This window comes from Ovis aries, chromosome 1, assembly GCF_016772045.2.
Source record: "Ovis aries strain OAR_USU_Benz2616 breed Rambouillet chromosome 1, ARS-UI_Ramb_v3.0, whole genome shotgun sequence".
Taxonomy (NCBI): domain Eukaryota; kingdom Metazoa; phylum Chordata; class Mammalia; order Artiodactyla; family Bovidae; genus Ovis; species Ovis aries.
Window position 1 is genome coordinate 247973512 of NC_056054.1, and position 18610 is coordinate 247992121.

At 37.3% G+C, this 18610-nt stretch overlaps 1 protein-coding gene across 6 annotated transcripts in view; it reads right to left on the reverse strand.

Annotated features, from left to right (window-relative positions):
• The window catches only part of RASA2 (RAS p21 protein activator 2), a 124674-nt gene that overhangs the window by 34745 nt on the left and 71319 nt on the right, over window positions 1-18610 (reverse strand). For 5 of the 6 annotated variants that reach the window (XM_060395193.1, XM_060395179.1, XM_027959799.3 and 2 more), the window contains 4 exons: window positions 17219-17291; window positions 13716-13792; window positions 11770-11871; window positions 1247-1403 (listed from right to left, as the gene is read on the reverse strand). In XM_060395193.1, coding sequence (XP_060251176.1) covers window positions 1247-1403; window positions 11770-11871; window positions 13716-13792; window positions 17219-17291 — 409 coding nt within the window. Of the gene's footprint in view, window positions 1-1246; window positions 1404-11769; window positions 11872-13715; window positions 13793-14003; window positions 14030-17218; window positions 17292-18610 lie in introns of those variants that run through there. The other variant, XM_060395198.1, reaches the window with a different exon arrangement.

The following is an 18610-nucleotide window of genomic DNA, read 5'->3' on the forward strand; positions in this document are numbered from 1 at the left end:
TTTCTCATGATATACTCTGCATAGAAGTTAAATAAGCAGGGTGACAATATACAGCCTTGACGCACTCCTTTTCCTATTTGGAACCAGTCTGTTGTTCCGTGTCCAGTTCTAAATGTTGCTTCCTGACCTGCATATAGGTTTCTCAAGAGGCAGGTCAGGTGGTCTGTATTCCCATCTCTTTCAGAATTTTCCACAGTTTCTTGTCATCCACACAGTCAAAGGCTTTGGCACAGTCAATAAAGCAGAAACAGACGTTTTTCTGGAACTCTTGCTTTTTCGATGATCCAATGGACATTGTCAATTTGATCTCTGGTTCCTCTGCCTTTTCTAAAACCAGCTTGAACATCTGGAAGTTCACAGTTCATGTATTACTGAAGCCTGGCTTGCAGAATTCTGAGCATTACTTTGCTAGCGTGTGAGATAAGTGCAACTGTGCGGTGTTTGAGCATTCTCTGGCATTGCCTTTCTTTGGGATTGGAATGAAAACTGATCTTTTCCAGTCCTGTGGCCGCTGCTGAGTTTCCCAAATTTGCTGACATACTCAGTGCAGCAGTTTCACAGCATCATCTCTTAGGATTTGAAACAGCTCAACTGGAATTCCATCACCTCCACTGGCTTTGTTCGTAGTGATGCTTCCTAAGGTCCACTTGACTTCACATTCCAGGATGTCTGGCTCTAGGTGAGTGATTACACCATCGTGATTATCTGGGTCATGAAGATCTTTTTTGTATAGTTCTTCTGTGTAGTCTTCCCACCTCTTCTTGATATTTTCTGCTTCTGTTAGGTCCATACCATTTCTGTCGTTTATTGAACCTATTTTTGCATGAAATGTTCCCTTGGTATCTCTAATTTTCTTGAAGAGATCTGTAATCTTTCCCACTCTATTGTTTTGCTCTATTTCTTTGCACTGACCGCTGAAGGCGGCTTTCTTATCTCACATATATATAGTTTTAATAAAATTTGATACTCTGAAATCTTTTTCTCATCATTTATAGAATTATTTTAGCCTTTTCATATTGGGCTTCACAAGAGGTTCAGTTGGGAAAGAATCTGCCTGCAATGTGGGAGACCTGGGTTTGTTCCCTGGGTTGGGAAGATCCCCTGGAGAATGGAACGCTACCCACTCCAGTAATCTGGCCTGGAAAATTCCATGGACTTCCCTATAGTCCACGGGGTCACAAAGAGCTGGACACAACTGAGCAACTTTCACAGGACTATTAAGCAACACATAAGATTTTTAAAGTACCTGAACATCTGGTGATTTTAGCAGCAGTGTTTTCAAAGGACCATAGTACTCTGAAGGAAGCACATAGTCTTCTGTATAACATATATTTAATCGAAGGGACCCCAGGTCATCAGTTTTAGATGACTTGTTTCCATTGTCTCTTGGTTGTAGCAAGTACCTAAAGAAAAAATACAATCAATTCTATGCAATGATAATGTACATCAAAGCTAGAGAGATAATTAAACAACTAAGCTATAAAAAAAAAAGAAAAGTCAGTATTTAATGTTAGGATAATTCATTAAGTAGCAGAGCATTAATTTTCAGAGGCTAAGTAGTGGCTGTAAATGGAACTAGAAAACTAAATATAGATTTTTATCCAGGAAACAAAAAAAGAATAGATAATACAAAAGTCAAGATCTCAAAAGGATTGAGTAAGAGTCTGATTAGCCTGCAGGTTAGGAAAAATATTATAAAAGATTGAAAATCCAATGTATTATCAAAAATAACACTTTACTAACTAAATTTAAGAAAGATACATTTGGTTAAAATAGATAAGACACACTATAAGAAAATGTAAGTGATCTCATTTTAAAGTAAATCCTATATTGTAAAAATTTGAACTTATTTTTTAAGAGTAAGTGGTTGAAGGTTTATAAAGAGTTTTTTATATTATTAAAGGATTAGCACTGCAACTATATTGAAAACAATTTCAGCTGCAAAAATCGGATTCACATGAATTTGTAGGCCCAAAACCAGAAATCTAAGTTAAAGACTATTTGTCATGGAAATTTAAAAATCATACAAAAGTAAGAAGAGCAGAATACTGAACTTCCATGTACTCATCATCTAATGTTACTGATTATCAGTTCAAAGCCATTATTGTTTTAGCCACATCTCTACTCACTCCTCCCATCCCACTTATTCATTATTATTTTAAAGCAATGTACAGGTGTTTTCTAATTTCATCTATACATATTTTGGTATATATAACTATAGACATTAAAAACTTCTCAAATTTACCATTATTCACTCAGTATTCAAATTCTCCCGAACTTACTGAACAGTTTTCTAATAGTCTATTCAAATCCAAGTTCATAGACTGTAATTGGCTGATGGATTCAAACAATTAAGAAATCAGATAATTTATCTATAGAATTTTCCAGTCTTGGGACTATGTTAACTCTATCTCCCATGGTATCATTTAACATATTCTTCTGTCTCCTCTTATTTCCTGTACACTGGAGTATATTGGAGACTGGAGTATATCTAGGGGCTTGGTTGATTGAGATTTGATATTCTGGTAGGAATACATTGATAGTATTGTGTAGTTACACCAGGAGGCACTAATGTTATTGTTTTCTCCTTTTTGTGATATTTCCAATTATTGATGATCACTGCCAAGAGTCATTAATCTGCACAGGTTTCAAAATGAAAACTATAATTCTATCATTCTTCCTTCAATCATTAGCCAGAATGCATTTTTTTTTATTTTTTAATTTTTATTTTTACTTTATTTTACTTTACAATACTGTATTGGTTTTGCCATACATTGACATGAATTCATCACAGGTGTACACGAGTTCCCAATCCTGAACCCCGCTCCCACCTCCCACCCATATCATCTCTCTGGATCATCCCCGTGCACCAGCCCCAAGCATCCTGTGTTGAACACAGACTGGCAATTCATTTCTTACATAATATTATACGTGTTTCAATGCCATTCTCCCAAATCATCCCACCCTCTCCCTCTCCCTCAGAGTCCAAAAGTCTGTTCTACACATCTGTGTCTCTTTTGCTGTCTCACATACAGGGTCATCATTGCCATCTTTCTAAATTCCATATATATGTGTTAGTATACTGTATTGGTGTTTTTCTTTCTGGCTTACTTCACTCTGTATAATCAGCTCCAGTTTCATCCATCTCATTAGAACGGATTCAAATGTATTCTTTTTAATGGCTGAGAAATACTCCATTGCGCTTTTTATAAAGAAGTCAGTAGTTCTGACATTTACTTCTGACATTTACCACTTATGTCCTCCCCTAATACACTAACTTGATTAAAAATAGGAGAGGAGGTTTTAACAGAATACTAGCTTTGAGAAGGATATGATAAAGATAAATGAGAACAGAGAATTAACCAAGCAACATTTAAAAAATGAAAGAATGGTAATATAAGGAGAAGAAATTATATAGAAATTATAGCACTACCCACAAAAAAGGAATTCCTGTTTCAGAAAACCAAGCTTCAGAACTTCTACTCTCTGATTTGAGAATAATGATGTAAATAATTTGCCTATGGAAATAACTGGAAATAAGCCTGTCAGCAAAAATGACTCGAAGTGCCTCTGACGGAAGTCTAGGTGGCAGATGCCCAATCACTCTGACGTGGGCATCACTTTGGTCAGTTCCCACGGTGTAGCATGTATGTGTACAGGGCAGTGTAGTATGTTCTGTAGCTCTGCAAATTCAGATACCTAGTTCAATCAGCAGACCTAGAAGTGAATCTGAATCACTATGACGGAGCGGAGACTAATATGTTTAAAATAGAAGGCCAATTACTAAATTTATGGAAAGAAATACTGCTGACAAACAAACAACATGGGTTTGAACTACACAATTCCTGGAACCAATCCCCCACGAATACAGAGGGAAGACTGTAAGTAAGACTGTACCGCATTCAAGTGGCAAAGCTACCTGTACCTTATTGTGACTGATATATTTTGGAAATGTTCATTCACAAAAGTAGGGAGAAGAGTGAAACTATTAACAAGCAACACCCTCACCATAACCCCATGCATTTATCACCTGGCTTAACTATTATCACCATTTTCCACAGTGTTTCATCTAAATCTCTCACTTCAACTAATATATTTTTTTACCTGTTAACTTATAGTTTTTTATCTTTGGTCAATACATTTTTTTACCTACTGGCAAGCTATTTGGAAAGCCAAATTATCTATCAGAAGGTGTGCTGTGGTGACTATAGGGGCATAACACTGAGATTTATGGAATCATGTGTGGATCACAATAAACTGTGGAAAATTCTGAAAGAGATGGGAATATCAGACCACCTGACCTGCCTCTTGAGAAACCTATATGCAAGTCAGGAAGCAACAGTTAGAACTGGACATGGAACAACAGACTGGTTCCAAACAGGAAAAGGAGTACGTCAAGGCTGTATATTGTCACCCTGCTTATTTAACTTCTATGCAGAGTACATCATGAGAAACGCTGGACTGGAAGAAGCACAAGCTGGAATCAAGATTGCCGGGAGAAATATCAATAACCTCAGGTATGCAGATGACACCACCCTTATGGCAGAAAGTGAAGACAAACTAAAAAGCCTCTTGATAAAAGTGAAAGAGGAGAGTGAAAAAGTTGGCTTAAAGCTCAACATTCAGAAAACGAATGGCATCTGGTCCCATCACTTCATGGGAAATTGATGGGGAAACAGTGGAAACAGTGTCAGGCTTTATTTTGTTGGGCTCCACAATCACTGCAGATGGTGACTGCAGCCATGAAATTAAAAGACACTTACTCCTTGGAAGGAAAGTTATGACCAACCTAGACAGCATATTGAAAAGCAGAGACATTACTTTGCCAACAAAGGTCCATCTAGTCAAGGCTATGGTTTTTCCAGTGGTCACGTATGGATGTGAGAGTTGGACTGTGAAGAAGGCTGAGCACCAAAGAACTGATGCTTTTGAACTGTGGTGTTGGAGAAGACTCTTGAGAGTCCCTTGGACTGCAAAGAGATCCAATCAGTCCATTCTGAAGGAGATCAGTCCTGGGATTTCTTTGGAGGGAACGATGCTGAAGCTGAAACTCCAGTACTTTGGCCACCTCATGTGAAGAGCTGACTCACTGGAAAGACTCTGATGTTGGGAGGGATTGGGGGCAGGAGGAGAAAGGGACGACCGAGGATGAGATGGCTAGATGGCATCACTGACTTGATGGACGTGGGTCTGAGTGAACTCTGGGAGTTGATGATGGACAGGGAGGCCTGGCATGCTGCGATTCATGGGGTTGCAAAGAGTTGGACATGACTGAGCAACTGAACTGAACTGAATCTCTCAGCTAAGACAGCTTTGCCAAGGAAAGAACAATGCTTCTAAAACAGATTGCTCTTACCCCGTGACTGGGCTTGAATGGGCAGTACTCACCCATGTTTGCCTTTTTTACTGTTCTAGATTAACTGCCCCTTCTATTCTAACTCCTGTTTTCCATATATAGTAGAATAAGATTACTTGTATTACATGGGAAATAGATGGGGAAACAGTGGAAACAGTGTCAGACTTTATTTTTTGGGCGCCACAATCACTGCAGATGGTGACTGCAGCCATGAAATTAAAAGATGCTTACTCCTTGGAAGAAAAGTTATGACCAACCTAGATAGCATATTCAAAAGCAGAGACTAATTTGCCGACGAAGGTTCGTCTAGTCAAGGCTATGGTTTTTCCAGTAGTCATGTATGGATGTGAGAGTTGGACTGTGAAGAAGGCTGAGCGCCGAAGAATTGATGCTTTTGAACTGTGGTGTTGGAGAAGACTCTTGAGGATCCCTTGGACTGCAAAGAGATCCAACCAGTTCATTCTAAAGGAGATCAACCCGGGGTTTCTTTGGAAGGAATGATGCTAAAGCTGAAACTCCAGTACTTTAGCCACCTCATGGGAAAAGCTGACTCATTGGAGAAGACTTTGATGCTGGGAGGGACTGGGGGTAGGAGGAGAAGGGGATGACAGAGGATGAGATGGCTGGATGGCATCACTGACTTGATGGACAAGACTCTGAGTGAACTCCGGGAGTTGGTGATGCACAGGGAGGCCTGGCGTGCTGCGATTCAAGGGGTCGCAAAGAGTCGGACACGACTGAGCAACTGAACTGAACTGAAATGTATTACAGTTACAACCTGCTTCTGCCTCCCAGGGACTGTCCTACCCACCCTAAACAGTATCCTCACACTCTTAATCAGGTTTACAGACTCTATTTTGGTTTGTTCTATAGAAATTATCCTCAGAGTGTATTATTCCCTATCTGGGGGAATAACTGCTGGGGGAAGGAATAACTTATCCTTCCGGTATTCTCATAAAACTACAAAATATCCGCAAAATAGGTCTATAGTCCTAACATGGAACTTTCTTTGCAGAGGGATTCAGGCAGTGATATGACAGTTATTGATTTTTATGTATACACTGTTTTAGGGTGCTCAGGAACTCCAGAAGGGCTCTCTCCGGACACTCTTTTTAAACTTGTCTCCTTGGGTTTCTTTGGCAGGAATGGGAAATTCCTATGGACAAAGTATTTCATCCATGTCTACTAGAACAAAATACAGAATTACAAAATTGTCCTACCCATTCCTTGAAAAGATCTTTTTTTTTTTTTCAAATGAGAAGGGATCACTCACGCGATTTATTTTTTAATAATATTAAAAGGGACACTTAAATATTTGCTGGCAACTTAAAACAGAGAATATTTTTGAGTCTTAAACATATTCTAAAGCATTTAGGTGAAAAGTACTAACTTATTATAGCACACTGGTTAAGAGCACCAACTTTGGAGTCAAAAGAATTTGGTCCAAATTCCAGCTCTGCAACCTTGGGCAAACTGCTCAATCTCTCTGTGCTTGTTTCCTTATCTGTTACATAAGGAGTAAAAATAGTATCTAAATGATTAATCCTTATAAAAACCGTAAGGAGGTTATATAAGTAGAGCATTTAGAATAGTGCTTTGCACAGAGTAAATGTGATTTATAAAACATTTATATACATATAACTGCTACCACTTAAAATATATTAAATAACTAAAGATGAAAAATTTATATAATTATGTAAGTGTGGTTAATTGTTTTAAAATATTGTTACAAAAAGCTCAATTTCAACCATCTGAAGGATCCCTTGTGAATTAATCAATCTTGTATGAATGAGAGTTAAAGAGAAAAACCTCAAGATTTGTTACATTGAGGGTATTTGGTGTGTCTAAGGTCTAGGGATAACAAAAAAAATCTCAAGTATATTTTTCTTTAGTTTTTAAATGAGCTGTTTCAGTTTGAAAGAATAAGGGACAGAAATTTAAAAAGAAGTTATTAACTGAAAAGGGCACTCAGTTGCTCACTTTTTTTTTTTTTCAATTTATAGTTAGGCATAAAAGCAATTCTAATGATCTCAAGAGTCAGCCTTTTAAAAGAAAAAAAAAAAGCCAGCGTTTGAAAGTTTTAACAAGGTCTGTATAATTAAAATTGAGGTATGTAGACAAAGACTACCATTATTTGTGAATAATGCTGCCTAAGCTGGAAAATAACTGTTCAGAGGCAGCTTTTCCAATACGTGAATGTCACTTCTGGTTCCAGAAAGATAATCACTATCAATGGATTTTTACCAAAGACAGGCGGCAAAACTAGCAAACTAGAAAACCAATTCATCTTAAGTAAATATTAATCCAGTTTTAAATTTGTATAAAGTGCTTATGTTGAAAAAAAAGACTTCCAATCATGTGCTTTATTTCTATTCGAATTTTACTTTCAAAATTAAAAAATTATAACATGAAAAGATCTTTGCATTAATTTTCTTAACGTTCATTTTGGATCATCTAGGAGGAAATGATTGTACCAATATGTACAATCACACAAAGGTCTCGCACATATTAAGTTCTCTGACGAAATGCAAATCAAAACCACAATGAGGTACCATTTCACACTAGTCAGAATGGCTGCGATCCAAAAGTCTGCAAGCAATAAATGCTGGAGAGGGCGTGGAGAAAAGGGAACCCTCTTACACTGCTGGTGGGAATGCAAACTAGTACAGCCACTATGGAGAACAGTGTGGAGATTCCTTAAAAATTGCAAATAGAACTGCCATATAACCCAGCAATCCCACTGCTGGGCATACACAACGAGGAAACCAGAATTGAAAGAGACACATGTACCTCAATGTTCATCGCAGCACTGTTTATAATAGCCAGGACATGGAAACAGCCTAGATGTCCATCAGCAGATGAATGGATAAGAAAGCTGTGGTACATATACACAATGGAGTATTACTCAGCCACTAAAAAGAATACATTTGAATCAGTTCTAATGAGATGGATGAAACTGGAGCCAATTATACAGAGTGAAGTAAGCCAGAAAGAAAAACACCAATACAGTATACTAACACATATATATGGAATTTAGAAAGATGGTAATGATAACCCTGCATTAGAGACAGCAAAAGAGACACAGATGTATAGAACGGACTTTTGGACTCTGAGGGAGAGGGAAAGGGTGGGATGATTTGGGAGAATGGCACTGAAACATGTATACTACCACATAAGAAACGAATTGCCAGTCTGTGTTCGAAGCAGGATATAGGACGCTTGGGGCTGGTGCATGGGGATGATCCAGAGAGATGATATGGGGTGGGAGGTGAGAGGAGGGTTCAGGATTGGGAACTCATGTATACCCACGGTGGATTCATGTCAATGTATGGCAAAACCAATACAGTACTGTAAAGTAAAATAAAGTAAAAATAAAAATTATGAAAAAAAAAATAAGTTCTCTGACACCAGGTTACTGGTAAAATAAGACAGAACTATATTAGCACTAAGGTTCTCTTCATTTATACCATTCCACACCAATGGAGTACTGGTACCAAAGGAAAAAAAAAAAGATGAAATTCTGTAGGTACTGATGCAGAATAATGGTGATGACAGCAGCAGTAACTATGCTGAGTGTGAGAGATACCCATGGTCACAGCACTTATTTTACGTGAAACCAATTCATCCTCTAATGTTGGGAGGCAGGTATTAAGTGTACCACCCCCATTCCATAGCCAAAGAAAATAAAGGCATTCAGGTGGAATACCTTGTCAGGGATCACCCAGGTAGTTAATGACAGAGATGGGATTTGAACCACAGTAGTCTGATTCTAGAGTCCATACTTTTAACCACTATAAAGAGTGGACAAATACTTAATGAAGTTCTACTAAATTGCTAACTGAAAAAAAGGTATAGAACATGATACAATATGTGTCCATTCATGTAAAGAAGAGGGAAGATGGATTTGCCTGTATTTACATAAAATATTTCCAGGAACTCAAAACATGGGATGCCTCGGAAGAGGTTAGCTACGGGACAGGGGCAGGAGGTAAGACTTTTATCTTCTGAACTGTGAACCATGTGAATGAGTTCTGTTGTTTACATATGTGAAAGTTAAAACTAGCTAACAGCGACACTAATGAGCTAATCCTAACACTTTAACAGAAGTTTCAGAATAAAGAATACACACTGTCACTAAGGAACTGACTAGTTAACAAAGGAAAGGGAAAGTAACTGAATCATGTCATAATTTGAGAACAAAATTGAAACCACAAAAGATCAGTTTTCAGGGGACATGCCTGGTGGTCCAGTGGCTAAGACTCCATGTTCCCAATGCCAGGGGCCTGGGTTCCATACTTGGTCAGAGAACTAGATCCCACATGCCACAACCAAGATCCAGCACAGCCAAATAGATAAAAATAATAAATATTTTTTGAAAAAAAAAAAAATCAGTTTTCAGGAAAAGACTCTAATAGTAAATGCTAAATAGAAATAATGTGGAAAGGGAAAGCAAACGAATACTTCTCAAACAACAGAATTATATTACTGATAATTATTCTCTTTCCTACTATTGAGATTAGAAAAAATACACTTGGAATCCTGAAGGTAAAGCTTTTCTTGAGTTTTCATTTAGTTATTAACAACCCCACAAGGGGACACTGCAGTTCTACAACTGACAAAGGAGAATGGGTTTTAATCTGACTTAAAAGGAAATTGCATTCACATTTTTATATTTCCTCACGTATAGGGAAGTGTAAATGAATGAGCAGGATGTTTCTATTTCATGCTGCATAAATTTTAACACATACTTCTGGCATGTTACCTTTAACATATACTGGCCAAAAATAACTCTACAGGAATAAAATTAATTTCTGTTAGTGCTCATACATCCTGACTTGGTAGTTCGACAAACTGTTGCCAAATTTGGAGGGCCTGTTTGGAGACATCTTGTTTAAAATACAGGCTATAATGGCACATTTCAAGTTCACTTGGAGAAGCCTTGGGAGGCACAACAACTTACGTGTTATTTTGTACCAAGTAGCATGCTATGGACTTCCTCGGTGGCTCAGTGGTTAAGTCTGCAATGCAGGAGCCACAGGATCTCTAGGTCAGGAGATCCCCTGGAGGAGGGCATGGGAACCCACTCTAGTATTTTTGCCTGGAGAAGCCCATGGACAGAAGAGCCTGGTGGGCTATAGTCCACAGGGTTGCACAGAGTCAGACACAAATGAAGTAACTTGGCACGCATGGCATATCACTTTAAAGGCAATGAACTGAGTTCAGAAATTTTCATTTAAAAAATGTATGCTAACTTTATATAAGATGGTAGAAATTCGGCAGGAGGGAATGACAAGCCTCAAATGTTAATTAAAAAAATGCCCAAGTTTCCTCCCCCCACCCCCTGCCCCATCTATGGACACGTTTTGGAAGTTACAACATATAAAATGCCACCATAAAGACTAATCTTAGATCTGCATTAGCAAAAGGTAAAAAAATAAAATAAAAATTTTGAGACTACATAGACCAAAGTGAAGAATGCCTGATGGCAGGCACTCAGGAGAGGCAGGATCCTGCAGACAAATGAGACTGCTGCCCACAGTAAGAAACATCGGAACACTTGGTTTCAAGTCCTCTTCCAGGCAACTGAAGCTGAGCACTAAAAGGGGGCCTTACAAGGCAAATGAGAAGGCATGTTGTTTTATACTCAGTTGAAACCCAAGTTTAGCATGAGGGCTACTGGGCAACCTACTGGAGGGGAGAGGACATACCTGCTTTTATGTGCTGTAGACAGGAAAAAAAGCAATAGTTTCACACTGATTTTGCTAAGGAAACTAACATCAGTTTAATGTCTGAACATTAACATGAATTTAATGTCGTTATAAGAAGTCAAGAAAAGGTTTAATACTGTAGCCAATACTGAGCCACCAGAACCCCTGAAAAGCTCATTAACTGAATGAGCTCAACATCTAGATCCCAGACATTAAGAAAATAACACCAGAGCCATTCACAGTACATTTCAATAGGGTTTGGGGAAGAAAAATCACTGGTGAGATTCCATAACAGCAGAATCTCTACAATAAACCCTTTGCTTTCAAACATTCGCAATTCCTATGCCTGTTAATAAAGTTTGTGAACTACAGATGTTGATCTGTGATCAAACTTTCTCTCACAAGAGCAACTCTTATGTAATGTTTGAAATGTTCTACATTTTTTCTTCAGAGTTAAGATTAAGTTTTTGAACAGGAAAATATTCTAGACAATTCAGTTCTTTTATCTCAGTACCAGAGGGCAAGTCATAAAACAAAAATAATCGTATTTCTGTAACAATAAATTAATGGCCACATCAGTGTTAATGACTTTGGGCTTATCCATTCAAAACTTAAAATATACTTAAAAGAACCATTTATTTGCACAAACAGTGCATGAAAGGGGTTGACCTACTATGTAGTTCACTACAGTATCTGTCTTCTTACCAGGCTTGATGAGAGGCATCATTTCTTAATACATTCACAGGAACCTTAATTTCACCGAGGAAAACATCTTGGACCAGGTTTCCATTGTTCCACAAGTCGATCCTGAAAATTTTAAAATTGGCTTGATTTTTTTTTGCAAACAATGTGTAAGAGAACAAACATGACTAAATAGCTTCAAACTATTACAATTTGTATTATAGCATTAATTTAAGGTTCTGAGTACTTTTGCCATAAGCACCTTTGCCACAGACATCTTTCCCTCAAGCATTTTTGCCACAAACATTTTCACCACATAACTAACTGGTTATAAGGCAACTCTGTCATAAAAAGATAAAATAAATAAATAAAAGAGAGACATTAAAAAAGACACAAACATAAAAAATAAAATTAAAAAGACTTCATTGCAAAATATAAAATTTTAATACATTCAAAATATGTATAAATTCATGGCAATAATTCACAAATAACTGATTTTATTTTGTGGGCTGTACCTAAACACTTGTCTTCTAAGTCTTTCGTTCACAGTATTTTACACATTGTTTTTGTTTTTGCTTATTGATTGGTCTCCTCATCTGGCATTACACTGTTTTGCTAAAATTTCTTCCTTTGTTAAAAGAGATGTCCATTTCCAAACACTACTTGCTTCTGAGCTTTGTACTGCGTTGGGAAAGCCATCCACACTGTTGTTCATTCTTGGCACAATGTCCCATGTCTATTGACAGATGTTTCAAAGTTCTACGGGAAATGTGGGTTCAACTCTATGCCTCTGAGGCCCTCAGACTCTCCTCCAATGTGGTGTGTTTCAAAATAAGAAACCAACTCCTGGGGCAAATCACTGTCACCTGTCTGATCAATAAAGCTATCAATTACATAGATAACTAGAGGAAACACTAATGCAGTTCAACCAGTTGAAATCAAACTGTCAACCAGTTATTTTATTTTTCACAGCAAAGTTGACTTATAGCCAATTAGTTATGTGGTGAAAATGTCTGTGGCAAAGATGTTTACAGTAAAGGTGCTTATGGCAAAGATGCTTATGGTGAAAGTACCAGACAAGTAATTTCACATGCTTAAAAATAAGAGATGTTAGCACCGTCATACACCTCACTAGCTAAACTAAGAAAGCAGAATACTACCGTAGTTTTCCTTAAAAGCACAGAATTTAACTATCTTAAATAATTTAAAAGAAAGTACTTCAGTTTCTTAGTTCCAAAATCTAGATTTTATTTTAACCTGTAGAAATAAGGACTACAGAATTACATTTTTGAATTTGAGAAAAGAAACCAACACAAGACTACAGTTTCTTTCTCAAAACCAGTTAATATGTAAAGATAGGTGATTTAAAAAAAATACATTACCTGGTCATTCCAAACATGTGATTAATACACCCTTCAGATGAACACACTGTTAACACCACACCTATACATGCATATACAAAACTTTCACCTCCCAAACAGCATAGATATTTAAGACCTAGGAAATAGCACAAACTTCAAACACATGCACCTGTTGGGTTATCTTACAAGACTTCTTACCTCACTGAAATTTCTGTTAGACAGCAGATATGTTAAGAAGAATAAAAAAATTATTTCTAAATTGGCTAGTATATAATTACTTTTCTATATATTCTTTGCATCCATTATGTTATGATTTAAAATTTTAAGGAGCAATTATATTTGGGAAAAACTAAAAATATAAATAGGTAAAAATAAGGTCATTTAAAAAATAGATACACCTTGACTACTTCTGCAAAGAAATCAGATTTTGAGAAGATAATTTGGATTTAAATTAGAAGATAATTTAAATTAAAATGTACATTCCTCTCAGTTTCACTGATGAACTTGCTAAAGAGAATTCTGTTAAGGCTGAGTCATCTTTTTCAGTTAAATTTAGGATTTTTCTTTTGGCACAGAAAACAGCAACTCTGTAAAATCCAATTCACATACCTAATTTCCAGCTTTTCAATGTCCTCCTCTTCTACTTGGAACTGGGACTTTCTCGTGTAACTACTGGATCTCGTCACCTATAAACAAAACATTTTAGTAAAAAAATTTTTAATATCTTTTTCCTACACAAACTTTAAAAAAACCACCCCTAAAGTGTTTGTGTTTTTTATAAACAGAAGAAAATGCCCATGTAATATCTGATCCCAAATCTAAATATACAAACAGCTATGGAAGTAGCAGAGAGAGGTAAAGATAAGGTGGTAAATAAAACATCAAAATCAACTTTACCTCCATACCCTTTATCGACTGAATATGTAGGAACACTGGGTTCTCTGGCTCATATGTATCTGTTGGTGACTCAGAGTAAAAGTGTTCTATTTCAGTGAAACTGCATAAGCTAGGAACTGTTTGAAGACTTTCCCACATTTCTCAAGATAACAATGCCACCCTCACACTTCCTTCTCACATTTTTACTGAAAATATCAAGGCCATTGGCAGAACTTCCTCAACTACTGTCCACCTGAACACGTCCGTTCCCATAGAGGCCTGTTGACTGGATGACTTTTCTCATCCTTTTCTGAATCAGAGGGTGAGATGATCCTCCTCTTTTCTGAGACAGCTCCACCCCCACATGGTATGCAGTAAACATGCAGTCAGCATTCGATCTATTTTAATTGCAGCTTTCTTGACCATACTGTTCACCTCATTCAAGTCTAAGAAAAATTCTCCCCCCCTTAAATTATGGTCTTCCTATCTCTTTCCTTTCACAGACAAGTATCTCAAAACTGCTACCCATTCTTACAGCCTCCGCTTCCTCACCACCCACTCACTACAGTAACTCCTTATAATCTGGCTTCCTCATAGATCACCCTCCTAAAACCCCTCTCTTAATCATCAAGTCTGATGATGAAATTCTGAGTTCTCACCTTCCATGACCCCTTTATCTGAACGAGTGACCATACAAACATCCTCCATTTTCCCAGAGATATTCTTTTCTCTGAGTTTACCCAGCATGATCTGGGCTACCTTCTGCTCTCCTTGCTTCTACCTCTGCCATTACTTCTTCCTCAGAACATACACACATGGGTTTTCTCCAGGGTTTTATATTTTATTTTGCTCTAAGCTACACAGGGCTGTACGGTTAACAAAGTGCTTTCATATTCATTATCTTCTGTGTTCATCAGAACACTGCTCTGAGGCAGGCAGGGCTAGATTTATTATCCTCATCTTGAGAATGAGGAAGCTAAAGTACAGACATTAAGAAACACATTCAAAGTCAAATATTTAATATGTGGCAGAACTTAGCTGGTTCACTTCTCTCCTTTCTTGCATACCTCTACACCCTTGGCTTGCTTTCTTGAGTCACTGTAAGCAATTCTTGAATCTTTATCTACAGTCATCACCCATCTTAGTCATGAACTATGGGAGGATTTCACATGTCAGAGCTCAAGCTCATTATGCCCCACACTGAACCACTTGTTTTCCTTCTTAACTTTTCCAGATTTGAAATCATGAGGACAACATCTGACTCCTCCTTTTATCTTTTCTTCTGTAACCAATTTGTTATCTTGCCATTTGTAGTTTCTCATCTTTCTCTTCCGCCCTGTTTCCATATTACTCTCTCGAGTCAGACTCTTCCCCCGCTTTTGCTTTTTCCTTTTTTTAAAAAAAACACCTAGACTACAACAGTCTCTTGATCTCTGTTCTCTCTCGTAGCCATCTGGCCCACAGATCATGGTTAATTCTTCTCAAAATACTTCATTACTCTTGTTATCTCTGGGCTCAACAATATTCAATGTCCAATACTCCAACCTGCTCTCAAGGTCTTTCATTAGTTGGTCCTACTTTATCTTTCTAAGCTTAACTCCCTTTATTCCCTTTCAGTCAAATCACTACTTGCTACTCTTTGGACATAACTTTCTGTTTCTATGTCTTTGTTCAAAACATTCCATCTCTAATACTCTTTCCTCTGGCTTAACTCAGCGGCAGCAGAGCTCCCCAGCACCTGCTATTGCATGTCTGTATGCGTGTGCATGCTTTTGGTCTCTTACTCTAGCTAGAGAACAGAGACTGAACTTTTATCTTTATAATAAACTCAACAAAAGGGCCCTTCGAATGAATGTTTTGAGGCTTCATATGCATGCTTGCATATACCAAACAGGTCAGGTCTTGACTTTCAAAGGACATTTTGCCCCTTCTTGGATTTTTTTCAGGCTAGATGTAATAGCCATTTTTAAATATGGAACAACTGAATTAAGTAAGTCCTTGCCTGGAAAATGGAAAAATCTCACACTGGTACATTTTCTTTTTTTTTTTTTTCTGCCTTGCCTCCACCCCCACAATTCTTCCTGCTTCAATTCTGGCCTTTCTTCAACTGTGTTCCTTTATTAAAGCACAGTAATCAGGCATGGCTAGATGTGCCCTCACTCTCTTCACTTCGAAATATCAAAAAAACAAACAAACAAAAAAACCCATGTAAAAAAGGAAAAGCACAAAATGTAACTTAAAAAAAAAAAAAATCTTTCCTACATGTTAATTTCAACTGCAACCTATCCTATGGGCAGAACATAATCTTTTAGAATAGAGCTTACTTTTGTTTTTTCCTGTAGTTTTCAAATATGAAAAAGGATTTATTTAACAATGCTCCATATTATGGAGAAGGCAATGGCACCCCACTCCAGTACTTTTTCCTGGAAAATCCCATGGTCAGAGGAGCCTGGTGGGCTGCAGTCTATGGGGTAACTAGAGTCAGACACGACTGAGCGACTTCACTTTCACTTTTCACTTTCATGTATTGAAGAAGGAAATGGCAACCCACTCCAGTATTCTTGCCTGGAAAATCCCATGGACGGCGGAACTTTGTGGGCTGCCGTCTATGGGGTCGCACAGAGTCAGACACGACTGAAGCGACTTAGCAGCAGCAGCAGCAGCTCCATAATAAGGAACTTCAAAGCCCTGTATTTTGGGTAACTTCAAAGCAGTTGAAGTTCTCTATGAAAAAAAGCATGTCTCCTTAGAGTGATTTAGCTAAAAAGAAGTTAATAACAAGGCCTTAACCATATCATACTTTATAATCTCAAAGCATTTTCACATTTGAACCTCATAAAAACTCTATGACTTAGGTTGGGATGCTACTGCTCTGACAAAATTATCCTTTCACAAGAAATTTGAGTCTCTCATGTAGTGATCTGTTCAAACTCAACTGGGACTAGAACCCAGATCTAACAAGTGGATATTGCACTTACTTCACTAATGGCTTTCAAGGAGTATTCTGCCAAAGAGTCCTGGGGGTGCTGGATAAGGTGGGGTTCTGTGTGAAGGCGGGTGTGATACCAAGGCTGACTGAAGAATGGGTGTGGTCCTAGACCTCCCCCTCCTCAAATTAATCAGAGCTCTGCCTTCGTTTTCTGCACTGGGCCTCCATTGTGTCACACCATGGACTCATAGTTTTCAGGAAAAAAAATGCTTAGTTGTATTAACATTTAAAGAAAACAAAAAGTTACCTCAAAATAAAAGATTTCATTAAACTGCGGATTGCTCGTTTTCTTCTTTACTTTTGTCTTCTTTTGGTCATTCCTGTTCCAATGTGGTAGAGTTTTACCTTGTAGAACTTAACAGTACACAATTATAAAACATGCTATTTCCAACCAGGGAGCCAGGCCTCTTTTCTGTTTAACTGTTAGGATGACTCAGGGAAGGCAGTAGCTTTAAATAGTACTTGAGGGAAAAAACTGATGTGTCTCTAAAAACTCAAATCAAAGACACAAATTTTGTATATGTGATATATGCCAAGATTTTATTATTCCATGGCTATATTAGATTGACTGTCAAAGTTTCCTTCAGGGGTTTTTAAATAACACATTCTATTATATAAGCAACTCAAAATAAATGGCAGAAGGAAGACAATGAGATTCAAACACCTTATTCTATGTTGAAAAATACCTCAGAACACATTTAACTCAGTTTACCTCTTGGACTTTGGCTACAATGTGGCTTTTTAAAAAAAAACTTTTTATTTTGAAATAATTGGAGATGCAGAGGAGGTTGCAAAGAAATGTACAGGGAAGTCCCACGGAGACTTTTACCAGCTCCCCAACAGTAACATCCTTCACAACCACAGCACAGTATCAAAACCAATAGCGACTTTCAAACTTGGATGATAAACAGTTTCTATCTGTACATTACTAAGCATTTACACTAAAGAATCTGTTGGGTACTAATTATAAACAAGAACAAAAACCAAGAACAATTCCACTAAACACTTGAAACATGGAGAATTAAATCCCTTTGACAGCATGAATGTTATACGACTGAGTATCTGCTTTTAAATTTAAAACCATCTACACTAATAATAGGATACTATTGCTTGAGAACCCAGTAAGTACGAGGTATGGTGCTTTACATACCATAGGGACAAATACATTTTTCAAAGTGACTTACTGGTTATTTTCTTAAAAATAAGATACATAGTGAGCTTGGGGCTGGGAAGAAGCAGTACATGTCTGTGTATGTATATATATGTTTCTGTCTGGCATTATTATGCTCTTTGTTTCTTGATTCTAAGCCTTCAAGTTGTAAACAAATTTCAACTAGTCAGGCTCTGAAAGAAACCATAATGAAATTATAAAATAGAAAATACTAAAAATTGCTATAGATTTTCTATAAATTATCATAAGTAATTTAAATCAATGATGCAGTGTGCTTCACCATGTTCTGGAATTCTCTCTGAACAGCACAGATGGCACAAGCAGAAAAGGTATTTTTAGTCCTGACTTGCTTTCTAGATAAAAATATTGAAACTTCCTTGCTATTTTGAGCTAATATTTCTTAAAACAGGATTCTATCTGCAATAAAATCTAAGACGTTTGAAAATAAGAAGGCTGATGGTGAAAGAA